The sequence below is a fragment of the Lolium rigidum genome, chromosome 7 (genome assembly GCF_022539505.1).
Source record: "Lolium rigidum isolate FL_2022 chromosome 7, APGP_CSIRO_Lrig_0.1, whole genome shotgun sequence".
In the NCBI taxonomy this organism is placed as follows: Eukaryota; Viridiplantae; Streptophyta; class Magnoliopsida; order Poales; family Poaceae; genus Lolium; species Lolium rigidum.
In genome coordinates, this window is record NC_061514.1 from 251511902 (window position 1) to 251528656 (window position 16755).

The following is a 16755-nucleotide window of genomic DNA, read 5'->3' on the forward strand; positions in this document are numbered from 1 at the left end:
AGCACCAGTATATAACCACCACACCACCGCGTGCAAGAAGCAGAATCCAGCCACCATTAGCTTACAACTTCCAACTTCAACCGCAAGAAGCAATCCTTAGCTTACACCTCCAAACCATATCCATCACTCCTCAGCTCTTTGCTGGTGGCACTAGGCCGTAGCATCCATTAATGGCAGAGATGAGCTCGGTGTGCGCGCGGCCCGCGGGGTTCTCTTTCTCTTTCTCTGGAGCTGGAGGGGTGAAGTGCCAGCACCGGGCGCGTGTCAGGGTGTCGGCCGTGGCGACGGCGCCGGAGCGAGTCGCGACGGCGGCCAAGACTACGATGTACGACGTGCTAGCGGTGGGCACGTCGGCGGGGCCGGTGGAGATCAAGGCGGCCTACCGGCGCGCGGCGCTGCGGTGGCACCCGGACACGTGCCCGGGCGGCGCCGACCGGTTCATGATGGCCCGCGAGGCCTACGAGGTGCTCTCCGACCCCGAGCGCAGGCGGGGCTACGACATCCAGCTGCGCTTCGGCGTTGCTTGCGGTGGCGCCGGATCCTCCCACGCGGCGCCGGGAGCCGGGTGCGCGGACTGGGAGGCGCAGCTGGCCGGACTGCAGTGGCGCGCCGCCGAGGAGGCGCGAGCGGAGACGTGGGGCAACAGGATGCGCCGGCGCGCCGCCGCGCAGACGTCGCCGTCGCACTAGTCCAAACCGCCGTTGCTTTGCTCTGCTCTTGTATAGTTCATCGCTGTGGATTTTAACCTAGAGGGTGCAGGACTAGTACAGTACTACAGCGTACAAAAGTACGGTAGGAGTAGCTTTTTTTTTCCTGCCGATGTAGCACGGTAACTATTTTTTATGCTTAGACTGCTCATAGTGGGAGTAACATAGCTAGTAACATCACCCATCTCAAGATATTTTGGTGACATGGCATGCGAATAAATGAAGAAAGAGAGTGAGGTGGTAACTAGCTATGTTACCATAACATCACACAGCCCAAGTCAAAATGAGTCCACAACATAATAAATGACACAATGCATGACACCACATATAAGTTACTACCCACTATGAAGATGGTAACCTAGACTAGTAACATGGCATATGTAGTCTAAGTTACTCCCCACTATGAGCAGCCTTATAGTAACTCGTTTGCTCTGATGTGATCACCTTTTTAAGTGGAAGGTCCAATAGACCTCTGGCTTCTCCGATATTTCCAAGATCTTGTTCCCCACCTTGACAATATGTTCCCTTCTAGAAGGAAACCTGGGCAAACAAAATAAATGTTGGACAACTAAAATTTGTACCCGGCAAAGCATAAAATATGATTATTACTAATGGACAAGTATGACAACCTTTAAACAGAGTAGCAGTATCGCACGTCCTTAGGCATTCGAGAGCACCACAATAAACAAGAAACGGTATGTACAATGATGACAGCCTGGTGCTCCATGTATCATAGGAATAACTTTTTCAGTAGGCAATGACGTTTTTGTAAGTATAGCAAGGCCAAGAAAACTAATATACACGTTGGGCTCAACATCACTAGTAATATGATTTCCCTCTGCTCAATCAATGGATAGACAGCAATTGCGGATTTGCGGGATCTTTCAAAATAATATCTAATAATATAAGACAATCGCCACTGCCATCGCAACCACCCGGCTTCTGGGTTGTTATCGTCATCACAACCACCCACCACCAACAAAGAGTTCCACTTCCAACCTCGAAGAGCCGAGGGGGCCCAAAATGTGCACTGTCGGCCAAACCAAAGAGATCCGAGTCTCCACGGAATGCCTTCAGGAGTTCACTGAACTGAAGGAACATGTCAGTTGGTCATACGCTGATTTCTTGAGAAGTCCAAGCAGCATATCACTGCAACAGGGCCATGAAATTTCCAAGCCGAATCCTTCCTATGCAAAAGGATTGCCAGTTGATACAGTGCTCAACGTTATGTTCCTGAAACAACAGGGTTGATTTCAGCGGAAAAAAAGAAGAAGAATGGAGTAGATATTAGAGCTTCTTGAGTTGCTAACTAATTTTGTCAAGCCAAACTTTTGGATATGTGTATAAATTTGGCTTCCGTTTGATTTCCACAAGGTTGCTGCCAAAATTTTGGCCTTACAAAATATTTAGTTCTTTTGCTGATAACAACAAAAATTAATAACCTTGCCTACTTTTGACTTTTTTTTTTGACTATTTACTGTAGGGCAAAAGCCCCACAGCCTCCCTTTATTAAAGAATGTAGCCAAACAGGCTAAAAAAGTTTACAGAGAACAAAAGAGCTATGAGATATAGCAAAACCTAAAACTAAAAAGAACAAACTAGTGAAAAAGAAACCTAGTGTCCATTGCAAAACATGTCCTTTGCAAAATTTTGGTAGCCCAATGTGGCAGCAAACCAAACAAACCCTTGATCCTAACTCTTAGTGGATTCATCTATTTTAGTATGTATTTTCGGTGGTCAAAGGGAAGGAATCAGAAAAGAGGGAAGCGCTCTCAAGGTAGAATCAGTTCCAGGCAAGTATGTCCATTGAAAAGAGTCCCTATCTAGTCTACTCTTAGTGTGTAGATTCACTCATTATGATGTTTATCTAGCTTACTTTAAAATGTCTAAAACGTCTTATATTTGTGAATAGAGGGAGTACAACTCAAGGCAGAGCATATTACCTCAATGGAGAGTTTGGGGCCTGCTCGGCAAGACATGATAGTCCACCTGAATATGTGCAAGTTGTTAGAATCAGCTGACCTTCATGTACAAAAGAAAGAAAAGGCACCACAATCATATAAAGATGCTAGCAAGTAAAGCTCACCATGTGATCCAGACGGAACATAGGTAGATGTATTGTTGGAGAACCATGATTCAGGCAAACCATCAAGAAAAGAACTTGGTAAATTAGGCAAACCTGCTTGCAACGTGCTCACGTCCATGAACTGCAGATGAAGTGTAATTAAGAAACTGCTAACAAGTACCAGATAGAGGAAGCTGACTAAACACTAAGATATTTTTACATTATCATGCACGCAAGAAAGTACATACTCGCGTGAACGGACTATCTAGCTCTCAATGCAAAATCATAAGTAAAATGGTCTCAATTCTTCAAGGATTTTTTTTACCAAAGCATGCCATCTTGTGAAGTCCAAAGTCGAAACATGTTCAAATTCAAATATGCTTGTGTAACAGTAGTAATAAAAAATGACTTTTGCAGCTGCCCAAGTTCTAATTGAATTCCCTAATCAAACTGATCTCAAAAGCCACCACAAGTTGGATGATGTATTGACGTATTCAGAACTTCCTATATCATCAGCACATTTGACAAACACAGTGATTGACAACATGCTGATGTCACATGTACCAGAATTGACTTTGTGGAGTTTCAAAGCATTTTTTTTTCTTATGAGTAGGATGTTATTTTTGGGGACCAGTCACATTTTCTAGCCCTTTGAACTAGATGCTAGAATCCTCATCACTCCACATATTATATAAACTCAGAAGTCAACACCCACCATAAACCTAAACTTAACTTGTCCCTCCCAACCTAAACCTCAAATCACGAGTGCTGTCAATGTCATCCTACTCCATGCCCATAGCCGTGGCACCACCACAACTTTGCCACATCTCAACCATCCCCTCGACAGACGGATCCTTTTATAAACTTGGTGAATGCACGAATAGTGATGTACATCCAATTCCAAAGATAAGAAATTTGACTAATGTCACCAAAATGATTCCGCAGTTCTTTAGCAAATCCAAACATATACAATTTAGTTCTCTAAATTATTTTATTTTGTTAAAAAAAATGAAAGAATAGCAGCAGAATAATTGATACGATGAGTTATTAGGGTAAGATAAAGGTTTGAACTGACAATAGGGCACTGGCTTATCCCTGACGTGGAAGAGAGCCTTGTGCAACCACAACTCCATATTTTTAATTTAATTAGACTGTTAGATTTAAAAATACAATTGTATCCCACATGGATAGTTAAAAAAACTTTCTATCTATAGGTATATTTTATCCTAGACTGCTTCGAATACACATATGTACCTATTACTCACCGGACTGCCCCACTGGCACGACACATAGGACCCAACGCCCATAACAATAACAGTGGCATTATTATGGGAACCTTTTACAATCTATAAAATTTCAACCAGTTACAAAGACCCAACAGTCCTTTTTCGAGAAATCTAAGACCCAGTAGTCTAGGTAAACTTGTCCGTGGAGGGCCATTATCCACAAATTGAAGCATTATCAACTACCCAGAAAGGAGGGATCATAAGAGATCAACGTCAATATATGTTTGTGCTTTTAGCCTTCTATTAATATGGGGTACAAATAATTCAAAGAAGAAATGGTAATACCAGACCAGGAGCCTCTGAATCAGTATCAAACGGAAGATCAAATGGATTTAGCACGGCCTTATCAGCCAAGGTTCTTCCCTGCAAATGAAAGGTTATGTACAAGATCAAATCACATTAGATGGTATAAAATAAAATGTAATAGAGAAGCCATACCAGGGAAGGAGAAGCAGATATTGGAGATGGCTCTAGGAAAGCAGCAAATGGTGCACCTGGAGCTAATTCCTCCATGAACACTTTATGGCAATCACCATCCTGAGATTCCTACAGAGAATAACAGTTAGGACATCCTCTTATTTATGTACCACATGCAAATTTGAACAGGAAAAAGGGCTACCTCTGAAACAACAGAGCAAGTAAACGGATTGCTTGTACCGAGGGAAACATTGACTACATTTTGGTGCTCATTACACAGTGGTCCAGAAGTGGAGTGATCATTAATCATGACACCAGTTGCATCATCAAAAGAATGCCATAACTAGAAATACACAACAAGGAGGAACGGAATGTAAGTTCTGGAGAAGCGGTTAAAACTCAGAATCAACAGAAGGACAGCACGATGACAGCCAAGAAATAACCTCCTATTCAGTTTCATGATTCCTGACCTGAGAGCTTATCCATCCGTTAGTTCTAATACATTCCAGCAATATCAAAGTACTTAATGGGAGATCTTACGGTTTGATAGGAACTAGTGCTACCAGCAGCGACATCACAAACACTGAAAATCCCAAGATTGAGGAATTGCAACAAAGTAGCTTTTGCAAAATTTGTAGCATAGTACTAAGAAAAATATTAGGCTTGTGTGTGGCTTGTGTGTGGTGGCATGTCACACTTTTTGATTAGGCTTCTTTGTCTTTGAACTGTGTGCTTGTAATAAGTTTGGGCCATGTGCAGCAATCAATGCAGAGGCCGAGGTAATGAAAGCTTCCATTTTCTAAAAAAAAAAAGTAGAATCTAACATCAAACAACCCTTTTTCAAAGGTGCATATTAATTCCACATATTCAAAAAAAATACGGAAATGTGATTACATTATTTCTTCACATGGTAATTATTTTCTTTTACTTCCTTATGTTCTTGCAAGTTAGAAGCCAATAATGATACCTCTCCTGTCAGACTTTGAGTGCTGCCAGTAGTGTCATCACAAATGCTCCAAGGCGGAGCAAATTAAAATATATTAACTTTTGTGAGTTGTAAAGCACGTCAAGGCCAGTTCCATAGTGGAACACTGGAACCTCATGATACAATCAACCTTTTTGCCTCCACATATCTCACAATTACAAAGTTTAATACCGTTCTCAAAGTTAATTATCTCATAAACATGAGAAATTCCTAGAGCAATGCAAATGTTCCTTACCTGAGAGCAACTTGTATCATGAGATATAGCACCAGACTGATTGCTGACTGAAACTTTATCCTTGGAAGTCAGGAACGATGCTGGTCTATCACTTGGTTCGAACAAAAACAAATCATGCCCCAGGGTCTGTTTGTCTATGGAAACTACAAGAGAGCGCCCAGTTACTCCAGGCTGTTTATCTTTTGGAGGCGTGTCAAATGTAGCCCACCCAGCATTGTCTAGTGATGGAGCTTCCAGTGGAATTTTATCAGAAGATGAAATTGTAGGAGGCATATTTGCGAAAAAATCTACAGATGGATATAAGCCAGTTACAAAGTGTTGCTGCAAATTTGGCCGGCTGAAGAGATCCTCTTGTGCACCATTTACAGCATCAGAAAAGGCTACAAAACTTGGAGCTATAAAGTTGTTGGATTCTTGAATTCCGTGAGCAGTCTCAGAACCAAAAAACAAATCAGCTAAGCTTGAGTTTCCAGACTTAAGCGTTGTGGAAGCAATGTTCTCTGCTGATGCAGTTCTCTGTAGAGAAAGGTCTAAACTTATTAAGCAATTTTATGAGATGCAACAAGAAAGGAAAGAGGATGAATTCCGAGATCCATCACCTGGGATTGAGTGATGCCATTAGAATTCAGCATATCTGATTGATTTTGTTCGAAAGGAGCGCTTGAACACCCATCAACGAAGAAATTAGGTGATTCGGGCACTGTTCTAACTGTATCACTCATGCTTGAACCGGAGCAGTCCGAAGTCCTCAATTCCCGAGTGTCATTTGCAAGTTGGTCCACAGACATTCTCTCTTGCAGGCGATTTGAACGGTAAGGCATCTTTCCGTCATGCCCTCGATCTGAACCAGGTTTCCTAGTAAGCATCGCTGGTTGCTTGCCATTGCGTCTTTCTTCATATTGGTAGTCATTAGGTGGGCTCTGAGAAAATGAATGATAGGAACTAGACCTTCTATGTTCTTCTTCATGGGGCTTTTGAATCTGTATAGATGGAATAGAGTATATTTCAGCAAGACTCAATGTAGCCACATATAGTAGGAAAAAATAGGAAAGCCAACCAGAAGAAAGCAATCCTTTGGAGAATAAACCATAAATGAACTTAAATCACAGGTAGCACCTGAATAAGTATTCAGTAACATATATGTATGCTGCAGCAGTCATGCTAAAATTTATCACATGTAAAGTTCGAGACTAACAAAAAACACTTCATCGGTAGTCAAACAAAATATTGAAAATTTAACTAAGGGTACCTGTTTATTATCTCTTGGAGGCTTATCAGAAGATCTCACGCTAGCATATCGTCTCTCCACATAAACAACTCTTATAAATTCTCTAATACTGTTAATGTTACTGTGACGAAAAAAAAATACTGAGTCACAACATGTACCACAGCGTGTTATTTAACAAACCAAAGCATGTAATACATGGCGATGATTCAATGAGTTACTTACCTGCTATCAGGTAGCTGCATTTGCTGGGTATCGAAATCCTTCAGAAACGATTCTCTTGCTCGCTGTATTATTCAGTTTCAGAGTTATGACATCAACCAAAAGGGGAATTTCCAGGGCCCAACCAACAAGCAGTCAGCTCAAGAGATGCCTTTACCTGGTTCCCACCCTTTTGTAGGGCGTCAACCTCTTGCGCAGTGAACTTCGACATTGACACCGATTTTACTCGGTGCGTGAACTCGCGGCTACAAGTGCATCAAATGTGTTAGGATAACAGAAGTCAGCAAATTATTAGCATAGGTAATACTATCAGTTAAGTAAAACCTTCTTCAGAAGGACTAGAATTGGAATACGTTGAGAAGTATATATGCATTCAGTGGATAAGAAATGGGATGTATAAAGCGTGGCAATAATTGACCATAATCTGGAACGGACCCCATCAGTAGAATCGAACCTGATAAGCAGCAAACTGACACAGCCCAACACTACAGCTAAAATTCATCTCTGGATTCCAGCAACTCGAAGAAAGGATCGATCGCACAGGGTCAGGGATGGAATCCAAGAAGAAAAAACACTCACTGGATGCCGCTGCAGGAGATGCAGATGAAGGTCCAGAAGCTGGTGCACACGTACTGCGGCCCCTGCATCGGCGTCACACAGACGACAGCACAAAAAAAGCAGGGGACTTGAGCAAGTAAAACAGTGAGCACCACGGAGCACCCCAGATCGGGAGCAAACCGCGGATCGCAGGAACGTAGTAGAGTAGGAGCCCTTACGATGCCGTTGCAGTTGATGCATCTGCGGTTGGGCGGCAGCTTGAGGAGCCCCCTCACGATCCGCTCGTTCCTCTCCTCCTCCTTCCTCGACGCAGCCGCCATCACTTGCGCGGTGCGCTTCCGGCGGCGTCGAGGCGACTCGGCTTGATCGGGAGATGGCCCGAGTGGACGCCGGAATCGGAACCGCTCCCGTTCTTGGGTGATGGTTTTTGCGTCTGCTTTTCTGTCTTCCTGCGTTTCGAATTAGGCGAGCGGCCAGGACCCTGATGGTTGTGCGTGGGCCTGATGCGGTCGGGGCGGCTGATGGACGATGCTAACGGTAGCTGCAACGGCTTTAATTTTTAAAGCATGATGATCAGTGTGGATCAGTGTGGATCAGTGATGCTACTTAATGGAAGCACTTGTTTCACAGCTCGGTGTTGTGTATTTGTAGCTACTCTGTTTTAAATTAATTGATTCAATTTTATTTAAATTCTCGTACAGAGAGATATTTGGGTTGCAGTGTTGAGTTTGAAATTACGCATCATATACTCGTATGTGTGGGGACACGTATTTTTTTATCAGAGTCATGAAAAATATGAACGATATGCTCACCAAAGTTATGTTATTACTAGTACCAGTAATCGACCTCATGTCATGCGGACAATGAAGTTGTCCCCAATGCTAGTTATCGGCATTGCTTTGGCGCAGCTCCTGGGAAGGTTGGATCCTTATTTGCGTTCGAGTGTCCCGTGCCTGATCCTCTCATAAAAGCCACGACATCTCTTTTTATATATAAGAAAATATATAAATTTGCAAAGATACCCATTATATCCAATTTCTGCACCAATAAGATGTTTGAAACATAAAAAAATGCACACATCCAAGAAAAAAATAGGGGAAAAAGAAAACAATGGCCCGTGATGCTGTTGAACCACTCACAACAGTAGCACCCTAATCAGCACAGAAAACAACATCCAAACTACAAACGAGATTCTCCAAAAGCAGCGCCTTCAAGAAGGAAACAATGCACAAGCGTTATTATTGCTCGGTCGAAAATCTTGAGTTTTCACCCTAGAGAAAGTTCGAGTTTTCAAAACAATACATTCAGCAAGGCCATTGTCAGGTACAACCAATAAAGAGAAGACCTTGAGTTTTCACCCTGAAAACCGTAGCTCGGTACTCGAGAAGCACCACCAATACACGACATCTCTTTGGCGGTGATGAAAGAGTACTTGATCTTGATGAAATGGTGTTTGGGGTTGTTTCCGTGGTGTGGGCATGGCATGTGGTATTGATTTTGTTGTATGATTTCCGTCCGATTTTTCGATAATTTACTAGGCATCATTTTCCTATTTAATGGATAAGAAAAAACTATTATCTTTGTTTTTTCAGAAAATCAGTAAAAGAAATGATTTTGCAGGGTACGATTATTGATCAATCCAATTACTGAACACAAAGCACTTGTGCACAACATATAAAAGAAGAAGAGGGAAAACTAAGCAAAGCAAAGACACTGATCAAACAGCGTGATTCTATCCGTTATCTCTTCTGATGACTCGCTTTCCTTCAACAGCAGCAACACGGACAGCATGGGTCTCGTCTCGGACAGCAAGCTGTACACAGTCTGATGGCTCGTTCCGGTTGGCTGAAACGATGAAGCCGAAGGGTGGTGAAAAGACAGCTGGGAGCCTGGGACGCTGCTGATCTAGGCGAACGACCTAGGAAGCGGTGGTGGTTCACTGGTTGCTCAACGGCTTCCAGCTATACCGACGCCGGTCACTTGTTTGGCAGCAGAGACTACAGTCTACAGGGACACACATGGATGAGCGTTGGTGTTGCTGGCACTACAGCTAGGTTCAGATCATTTTCACAACCACCGGAGCGCATGGTCCTTTCCATGCAATACTAGATCTCATCTCAATTCCTCAACTTATTTTTAGACCTCGTAGCCATGTAACAATTTCCAGATTGGACTGTGTTTTCGGTTTGCTAACACTGGTCTTCTCCATTTTTTATTGCACAAATGAGGGCGCTGGGGACGCCAAATTCATTCAGCTCAAAAGCAATGTACAGCATGTATTACAATTCCCTGCATATGGATATTTTGCAAAGCTAAGACTAGAGGGCAATTTTTTTGATAATGAGCTGAACTAGTACAACTACTGATAGGCATAGACTGGTTCTGTCTAAGTGCCTGTTGCGAGCAATCGTGAGCAATACCATTGATGTCCCTTTTGATGTGATATATGTTGGCCTCGAGATCCCTTGAAGCCTTCTTGTAGTGTGCTATGCATCGGAGATCTTCACTGAAGTTGCTGCAAGAGAAAAGTAACTGAAGAAATGTTCATTTGTTGAGCTAATTGGGCAGCAAAGATGAGCGCATATGCCTCAGCAACAAGAGGAGAAGGAGCTTTTGGCATGGAAGCTTGAATAAGAACTTTAGATTCTCCAGAATCGAGTTGAAGGTGACAGAAGACTCCAATTCCTGAAGCAATCCTTCCATGAAGTCCTGGAGCTTTCCTAGTTTTCCAAGCAACATCTGTATAGATTTTGTTGCCATGAATTAATAAATCCGATTTGATCGTCTCCCCTTGTGTGAGTTCATCCTGATGGCCTGCCGTGTGTTGATTCTTGTGGCATATGTTGTTCTTTGTAAACCTGTTCGCCTGGTCCTGCAAAATATTCACTTTCTCCAAGTTTTGATTAATAGCATTGGCCATATGCTGTATTTGCTTTGGATGACACTCTTTCCTGTTAAAACGGCTATCATTTCTAGCTTTCCAAATACACCACATAAAAGTTAACACATTATTGAGATTGGCATGTGGGTGATTCAAATTTATAATTTTTTTCAAAATTTGAGTGCGAGTGTCAGCATTCGAGATTAACACTTCAGTTCTGATGAACCAAGGATCATAGAACCAAGCTGCTTTTGAGAAGCCACATGTGAAAAATAAATGAAGATCATCTTCTTCAACTCCACATCTATTGCAAAGTTTATTAATGTGCTTGATGTACTTACCTGCTCTTGCTCCGGTTGGCATGGCTTTTTGAAAGAAATCTCCATCCGAATGTTTGAACTCTTGGCACCATAGTCTTATCCTTCCAGATTTGGTTGAGAAGAATTTTTGTTTCACCATTAACCTGCCTAGGCTTAGGCTCGCCTTGATCCTGCAGATATTTGAGACAAGCCCAATATGCACTTTTTGAATTACATTTACCTGAAGGTGTGATCTTCCAACATAGAATGTCCTCTTCCTGAGATGCAATGATGGGAGTGCTTTTTATGTTCCCTGCTATAGGTTGCTGGAAAAGAGAGTCTATAAGTTGATCATTCCATGCATGTTGGCTTGGCAACCATAAGTCTTTTACATTTGCAGGGTAAATATAATTCTCATTTTGAAGATTTAAAGAGTCATAAATATGGACCCAACCTGTACACCAAGGAGTACTCCAAATGGAGATGCTACCTTGAGAAACCTGATAGAAAGAGTGGGATTTAAGGATTGGCAAAACCTTGATGATAGAGGCCCAAAAAGCCGACTTATAGGAACATTTGGATTTGGGCGCCAAATGGAGGAATCAGAAAAATACTTGGATTTTAACACTGTATTGAGAAAACTGTTAGGTTGATCTGCTATCCTCCAGGCTGCCATAAGCATGAGACCGTGGTTGATGGCATGTAAATTTCGAATTCCTAGCCCACCTTCTTTCTTGGGTGTACAAATATCTTTCCAAGCTTTCAAACAAAGATTTTTGTTGTTAGTTTCATCTCTAATACCGGTCCACCAAAAATTCCTTATAATGGCTGTGAGTTTGGCAACAAATTTTTTTGTGAAGAGAATGGTTGACATGTAGTAGACAGGAATAGAAGAGAAAACAGATTTAATTAGCTCCAGTCTAGCGGCATGTGAGAGTTGATCTGCTTTGTAAGTGGAAAGTTTGAATTTAAACTTGTCTAGAACAAAGTTGTAGGCAGCAGTTCTGTTCTTACCTGGGATAATGAGAGGATGGCCTAGATGAACAAAATTGTTGTCAATATTTGGAACAGGGAAGATTTGTTTTATTGCTTAGCGAAGGTTGTCATCAACATTTTTGCTGAAAATGATTCCTGACTTGGACCAATTTGGCGTTTGTCCCGAGAGATGGCAAAAGTTCTGAATTATATCTTTCATCCTTGAGGCCTCTTGCGCAGTCCACACACAAGGAGATCATCTGCAAAAAGAAGTGAGTGTATTTTCGGACAGTTTTGTCCTAGCTTTATCCCTGCAAAATCATTAGTAGACATAGTTTCTTGGAGAGCAATTGACAGTTCATTAATAGCTAGGACAAATAAATAAGGAGACAGGGGGCAACCCTGTCTTATACCCATGTCTTATACCCCTGTGACTTCTAAACTTTGCGTAGGATTGGCCATTAATAATGACTGAAAAGGTTGGTGAGGAAACACAAGCTAATCTCCATTTGTGCGAGTATATGATAGACCCAAGGTTAAGATCCGTGCACTGTTCCAATTTGTTGTAGTTTTGGAGAAAATATGCATTCTTTGTTATGTATAATCTATTAATATAAAACTGGCAATTATTTTGTAGATATCTGGGGACCCAAATTTGCAAAGTTGGTTGAGCCGTAGTCCGTAGACATGATCTTCATAAAGAGGAACGAGAATAGGTTTTTTCAACCAACAAGATTTTTCTGAGCGATCTAACTGTGTCACAACACAAATTCCATCAAATCAAACAAACTAAACCAAATATGAACAATAAAAATAGAAGAGTTCTATGAAGATTCTTCGGAGTCTTCATCTTTAGCTTCCCCTTCTAGATCTCTAGGTTCCGTCATGATTCATGTGAATAAATTGTAGGAAACCAACAATTAAGCTGGAGTAACCACGAAGGTTTTGATAAGTCACCCAGACCAATAAGTGATAATCCTAATAACAATGTTTGGCCGAGTTCACACCCCTTGCATGACACATGTTTTACTTAGGTTCGTTGTCGTATTAGTGAAGAAGACCAGGAGCATAAATTCAAATTTGGGATAACCTCTCACCAAAACATAGTTCATCATTGTTAGTGCCACCGACTCCAGACATGTAGAAGCCCTAGCTCAGCATTGGTAGTGCCACCAACTCCAGACATGTAGAAGCCATAGATGACAATCCACATGATCAGAGGCCATCGAACAATGGATCAACACCACAATCTCTCTGGTATAGACCACGTCGACCACGACCGGTACCAGGATGGGCCCTCTCCCTTTGGCGTGTTGCCGCCAATTATGAAACTTACTAAATTAACATAATATTGTATGGTAAATATATTTTTAACTTGATTGTACATTGAACATTGTTCTGTGGTTTCCCTCCGTAGGTTGCTCGAGAGGCTAGCAGCGATAAGGGGAACCAAGAAACATGGACAAAACTGAGCTACCGCGTTCAGCGTACGATAGATGGAGCTATACTATTTTAAGGCAAAATAGGGTTTGTTTAGAGCTTTTTTGGTTTGTTCAATTCGGCCCATGCAATGAAGAAGTAAAACTCCAGCGTTTAGGCCATGTCTAATTCTATTGGAGCCTTGTTACATGTGCCGTACACGAAATGCTCACATTTGATCCATGTGCGGTGGACAAGCCTGACAAGGTCATTTACCTTTTTCATTTTGTTATCTTTCATCATTTTAACATGTTTTATATTTTTCACTCTTTATTATTGTCTACTTATTCTAGTTATCTTTCATTTATTTTTATTTACCTTTGTTTATAACTTTTATTTTTAATATCCTCTTGTTTTTCTTTATTTTTTTGCTTTTAAAACGTGAACTCTTTTCTGAAGTACATGAACATATTGTTTTATGTATATGAACATTTTCTGGATTATGAATATATTTTTGTGCATATATGCATATTAATTTAGAAATCCATAAACATTATGTTGTATGTATATGTGTGACCATTTTATATAGATGAACATGTGTGTCAACTATATGAAAAAAATATTTAAACACATATGTTTTTTATCAACATTATATTACAAAAATGTTTTAAATGTAGGTTTCACTAGTTTGTATATATTATAATTAAAATTAAATTCTGAAATTTATAAAATAAAGATCACATGTGTTAATGGGCCATATTGTGCACATTTGTAGCAAGTTTAAGGCTTGCGAAACCATGGGATGCTGGCGACAGACGCATACATCATCTGGGCCTTAATTCCCTGCGTCCCTGCCGGCCATAACCCTATCCAAACGCCCAAGTCACCATGGCATTATGCGTCCCCGTACATCCACAAGACAACTGTAGAAGCCCATGGAAGCAGCTCGAGCAAACGGCGTCGCCGCGAGGGTGGCACGTGTCCGCTTCACGCATGCGTCACCGAGACCTGTTTCGGAATACGAGGCACACGCGTCCATCTCCCAGACGTACGTGGCACCCTCGCATTACGCTCGCCGGAGTATATAGTCACTCGCACGAACGCTAGCTCAGTCACTTGCATACTGCAAACACAGCGAACACTGAAGAACTAGCACGAGCCAACAAGTTCCAGAAAAGTTCAACCACATCCACAGCAGCGACGATGTCGTCCAGGCAGGCGGACAAGCGAGAGACGCGTGCGGAGGCCGCCGCGCGGAGCGCGGCGGAGGAGATCGCTCGGTCCCGGGACGAGCGCGTGATGCAGGCGGAGAAGGACGCCCTGCGCGCCGCGGACGAGATCGCGCGCGCCCGTGCGGAACGGGAGCACGGCGTTGGTGCCCACGCCGACAACACTCACGGTGCCGGCGCCGGAGGTGGCGGCATCCTGGGGTCCATCGCGAGCGCGGTGGGCCGCACGTTCGGCGCCGCCAAGGACACGACGGCGGAGAAGACGTACCAGGCGGCGGACTACACCGGCGAGAAGGCCAGGGAGACCAACGACAGCCTCGCGCGGAAGACGAGCGAGACGGCGGAGGCGACCAAGAACAAGCTGGGCGAGTACAAGGACTACACCGCCGAGAAGGCGACGGAGGCCAAGGAGACGGTGGCGCAGAAGACGAGCGAGACCGCCGAGGCGACCAAGAACAAGCTCGGGGAGTACAAGGACGCGCTGGCCGGGAAGACGCAGGAGGCCAAGGAAACCACCGCGCAGAAGGCGCAGGAGATGAAGGACGCCACCGCCCAGAAGGCGAGGCAGGCAACGGATACGACCAAGCAGAAGACCAGCGAGTACGCCGACGCCACCAAGGGGACCGCCCAGGAGGCCAGGGAGAGGACCATGGCGACCTCGCAGACCGCCGCCGACAAGGCCAGGGAGACGACCGGCGCCCACGACGTCGACAGGTAATGACACTCTCTCGGACTTGTCATCTTAAGCGTTCAATTCAGGTGTTCGACAATCATATTTACGCATACATTTTGTTGTAACGTTTGCAGGGGTCAGCAGCAGGGAACCGGCCTGTTCGGGGCGCTGGGCAACATGACGGGCGCGATCAAGGAGAAGCTGACGCTGAGCTCGGGAGCGCAGCCGCACGAGGGAGCGGGGCACGCCGTCCGGCTGGGCAGCGACGACGAGCGCGCGGTGAAGGAGCGCGCGGCGGAGAAGGCGGCGTCGGTGTACTTCGAGGAGAAGGACCGGCTGGCCAGGGAGCGCGCGACGGAGCGGGTGGACAAGTGCGTGGAGAAGTGCGTGGAGGGCTGCGCCGGCTCCTCCTGCGCCCACCGCAAGGGGAAGATGTGAGCGGCGTGGCCGGCCGGCGTGGCGCACGTAGGCACCTATCGTGCCCTCCTGCCATGCATATGCCGTCAGTCCATGGACAGCAGAAGCAAAATAAACTAATACTACTAGTAGTGGTAACGCAGTAGAGCGTTTTATTTTCCAACCTTTATTTCCAACTTCTATTTCCCAACTTTGTGTATCTTTCGTTCTGCTGTTCTGCCACACGTACTGTATATCTTGTACGTGCATCTGGTAAATGCTAATGCTCTACTACTACTTTGCTTTAGAACCTTTGGTGTCATGGCGGTGGTGTCCGTATATATCTTGCTTAACTGTGTCTAGAGTTGCAAAATAGTCAAGTTCGAGCGCGCCACACAAACTCGGGTCAGCTTATATACCCAGAAAAATTGTCCGAAGCTCGGACTGCGTCGAGTCGAGGATTGAACTATAAAATTCGGTTTATACTTACTTAATTTGTAATGATTTGGAGCTGGTTTCTCAAAGGTGAAAAATCCCATCCACAAGATATAAAAGAAATTGAACTTTCGGATTTGCTTAATTCAACTCCATCGAGAGTAGAAGAACTAAGGGATGTCAAGAGACTTCTCAGTCATCTGAAATCATCAAAATCTCAGTTACAAGTGAGTTACAACTTATAGGCCAACAGGATTTTAAAGCAAATTCAACGGAGCAGATATCTTGAAGAAAATTCAGAATCACTCGGAAAACATCTTGGTTGCATTTCACTTGCAACTAGAAAACTGCAACCTACTTCCAACTAGAAAAATCTCGGTTTTATCTACAACTACAGAAACCCACAATTAATGGCTATGGTGTTAACTAGGACGTACGAAAAATCACGCTATGAGCCTATGATGTTAACTATAGAAATCACGAATCATGAGATAAATTCAATGATGGAGTAAACTGAGACATAATAAAAATCAGGCGTCTGATTTCTACCAATTCTGAATCCAATAATCCACATCATATAAAGTAATGAGAAAATTTTATTTTTATCCTATAGTTTTGTGTTTGTGACCCCATTTAGTAAAAGTTCTACCAAAATAACATATCAAATAAGGCTGTGAACACCTATCAAGGAAGGCTTCAAGCATGATTTTAGCTGACAAAAAATATGGATCAAGGAAGGAAAAATTAT

The 16755-nt window shown here is 43.3% G+C and overlaps 2 protein-coding genes across 2 annotated transcripts; one reads left to right on the forward strand and one right to left on the reverse strand.

Annotated features, from left to right (window-relative positions):
* Positions 1 to 1147: 1147 nt before the first annotated feature.
* On the reverse strand, positions 1148 to 8022 carry LOC124672634 (probable ADP-ribosylation factor GTPase-activating protein AGD14). The gene is made up of 13 exons (XM_047208832.1): positions 7919 to 8022; positions 7722 to 7783; positions 7300 to 7387; positions 7146 to 7207; positions 6945 to 7044; positions 6295 to 6675; positions 5696 to 6211; positions 4678 to 4818; positions 4497 to 4604; positions 4344 to 4421; positions 2794 to 2914; positions 2651 to 2696; positions 1148 to 1247 (listed from the first exon to the last, which is right to left on the reverse strand). The coding sequence occupies exons 1-13, from the start codon at positions 8018 to 8020 to the stop codon at positions 1148 to 1150; spliced, it is 1905 nt and encodes a 634-aa protein (XP_047064788.1). The 5' UTR covers positions 8021 to 8022.
* Positions 8023 to 14477: 6455 nt separating this feature from the next.
* LOC124670715 (late embryogenesis abundant protein 1-like) lies at positions 14478 to 15614 on the forward strand. Its single transcript, XM_047207188.1, has 2 exons — positions 14478 to 15217; positions 15311 to 15614. The coding sequence occupies exons 1-2, from the start codon at positions 14478 to 14480 to the stop codon at positions 15612 to 15614; spliced, it is 1044 nt and encodes a 347-aa protein (XP_047063144.1).
* Positions 15615 to 16755: the final 1141 nt, after the last annotated feature.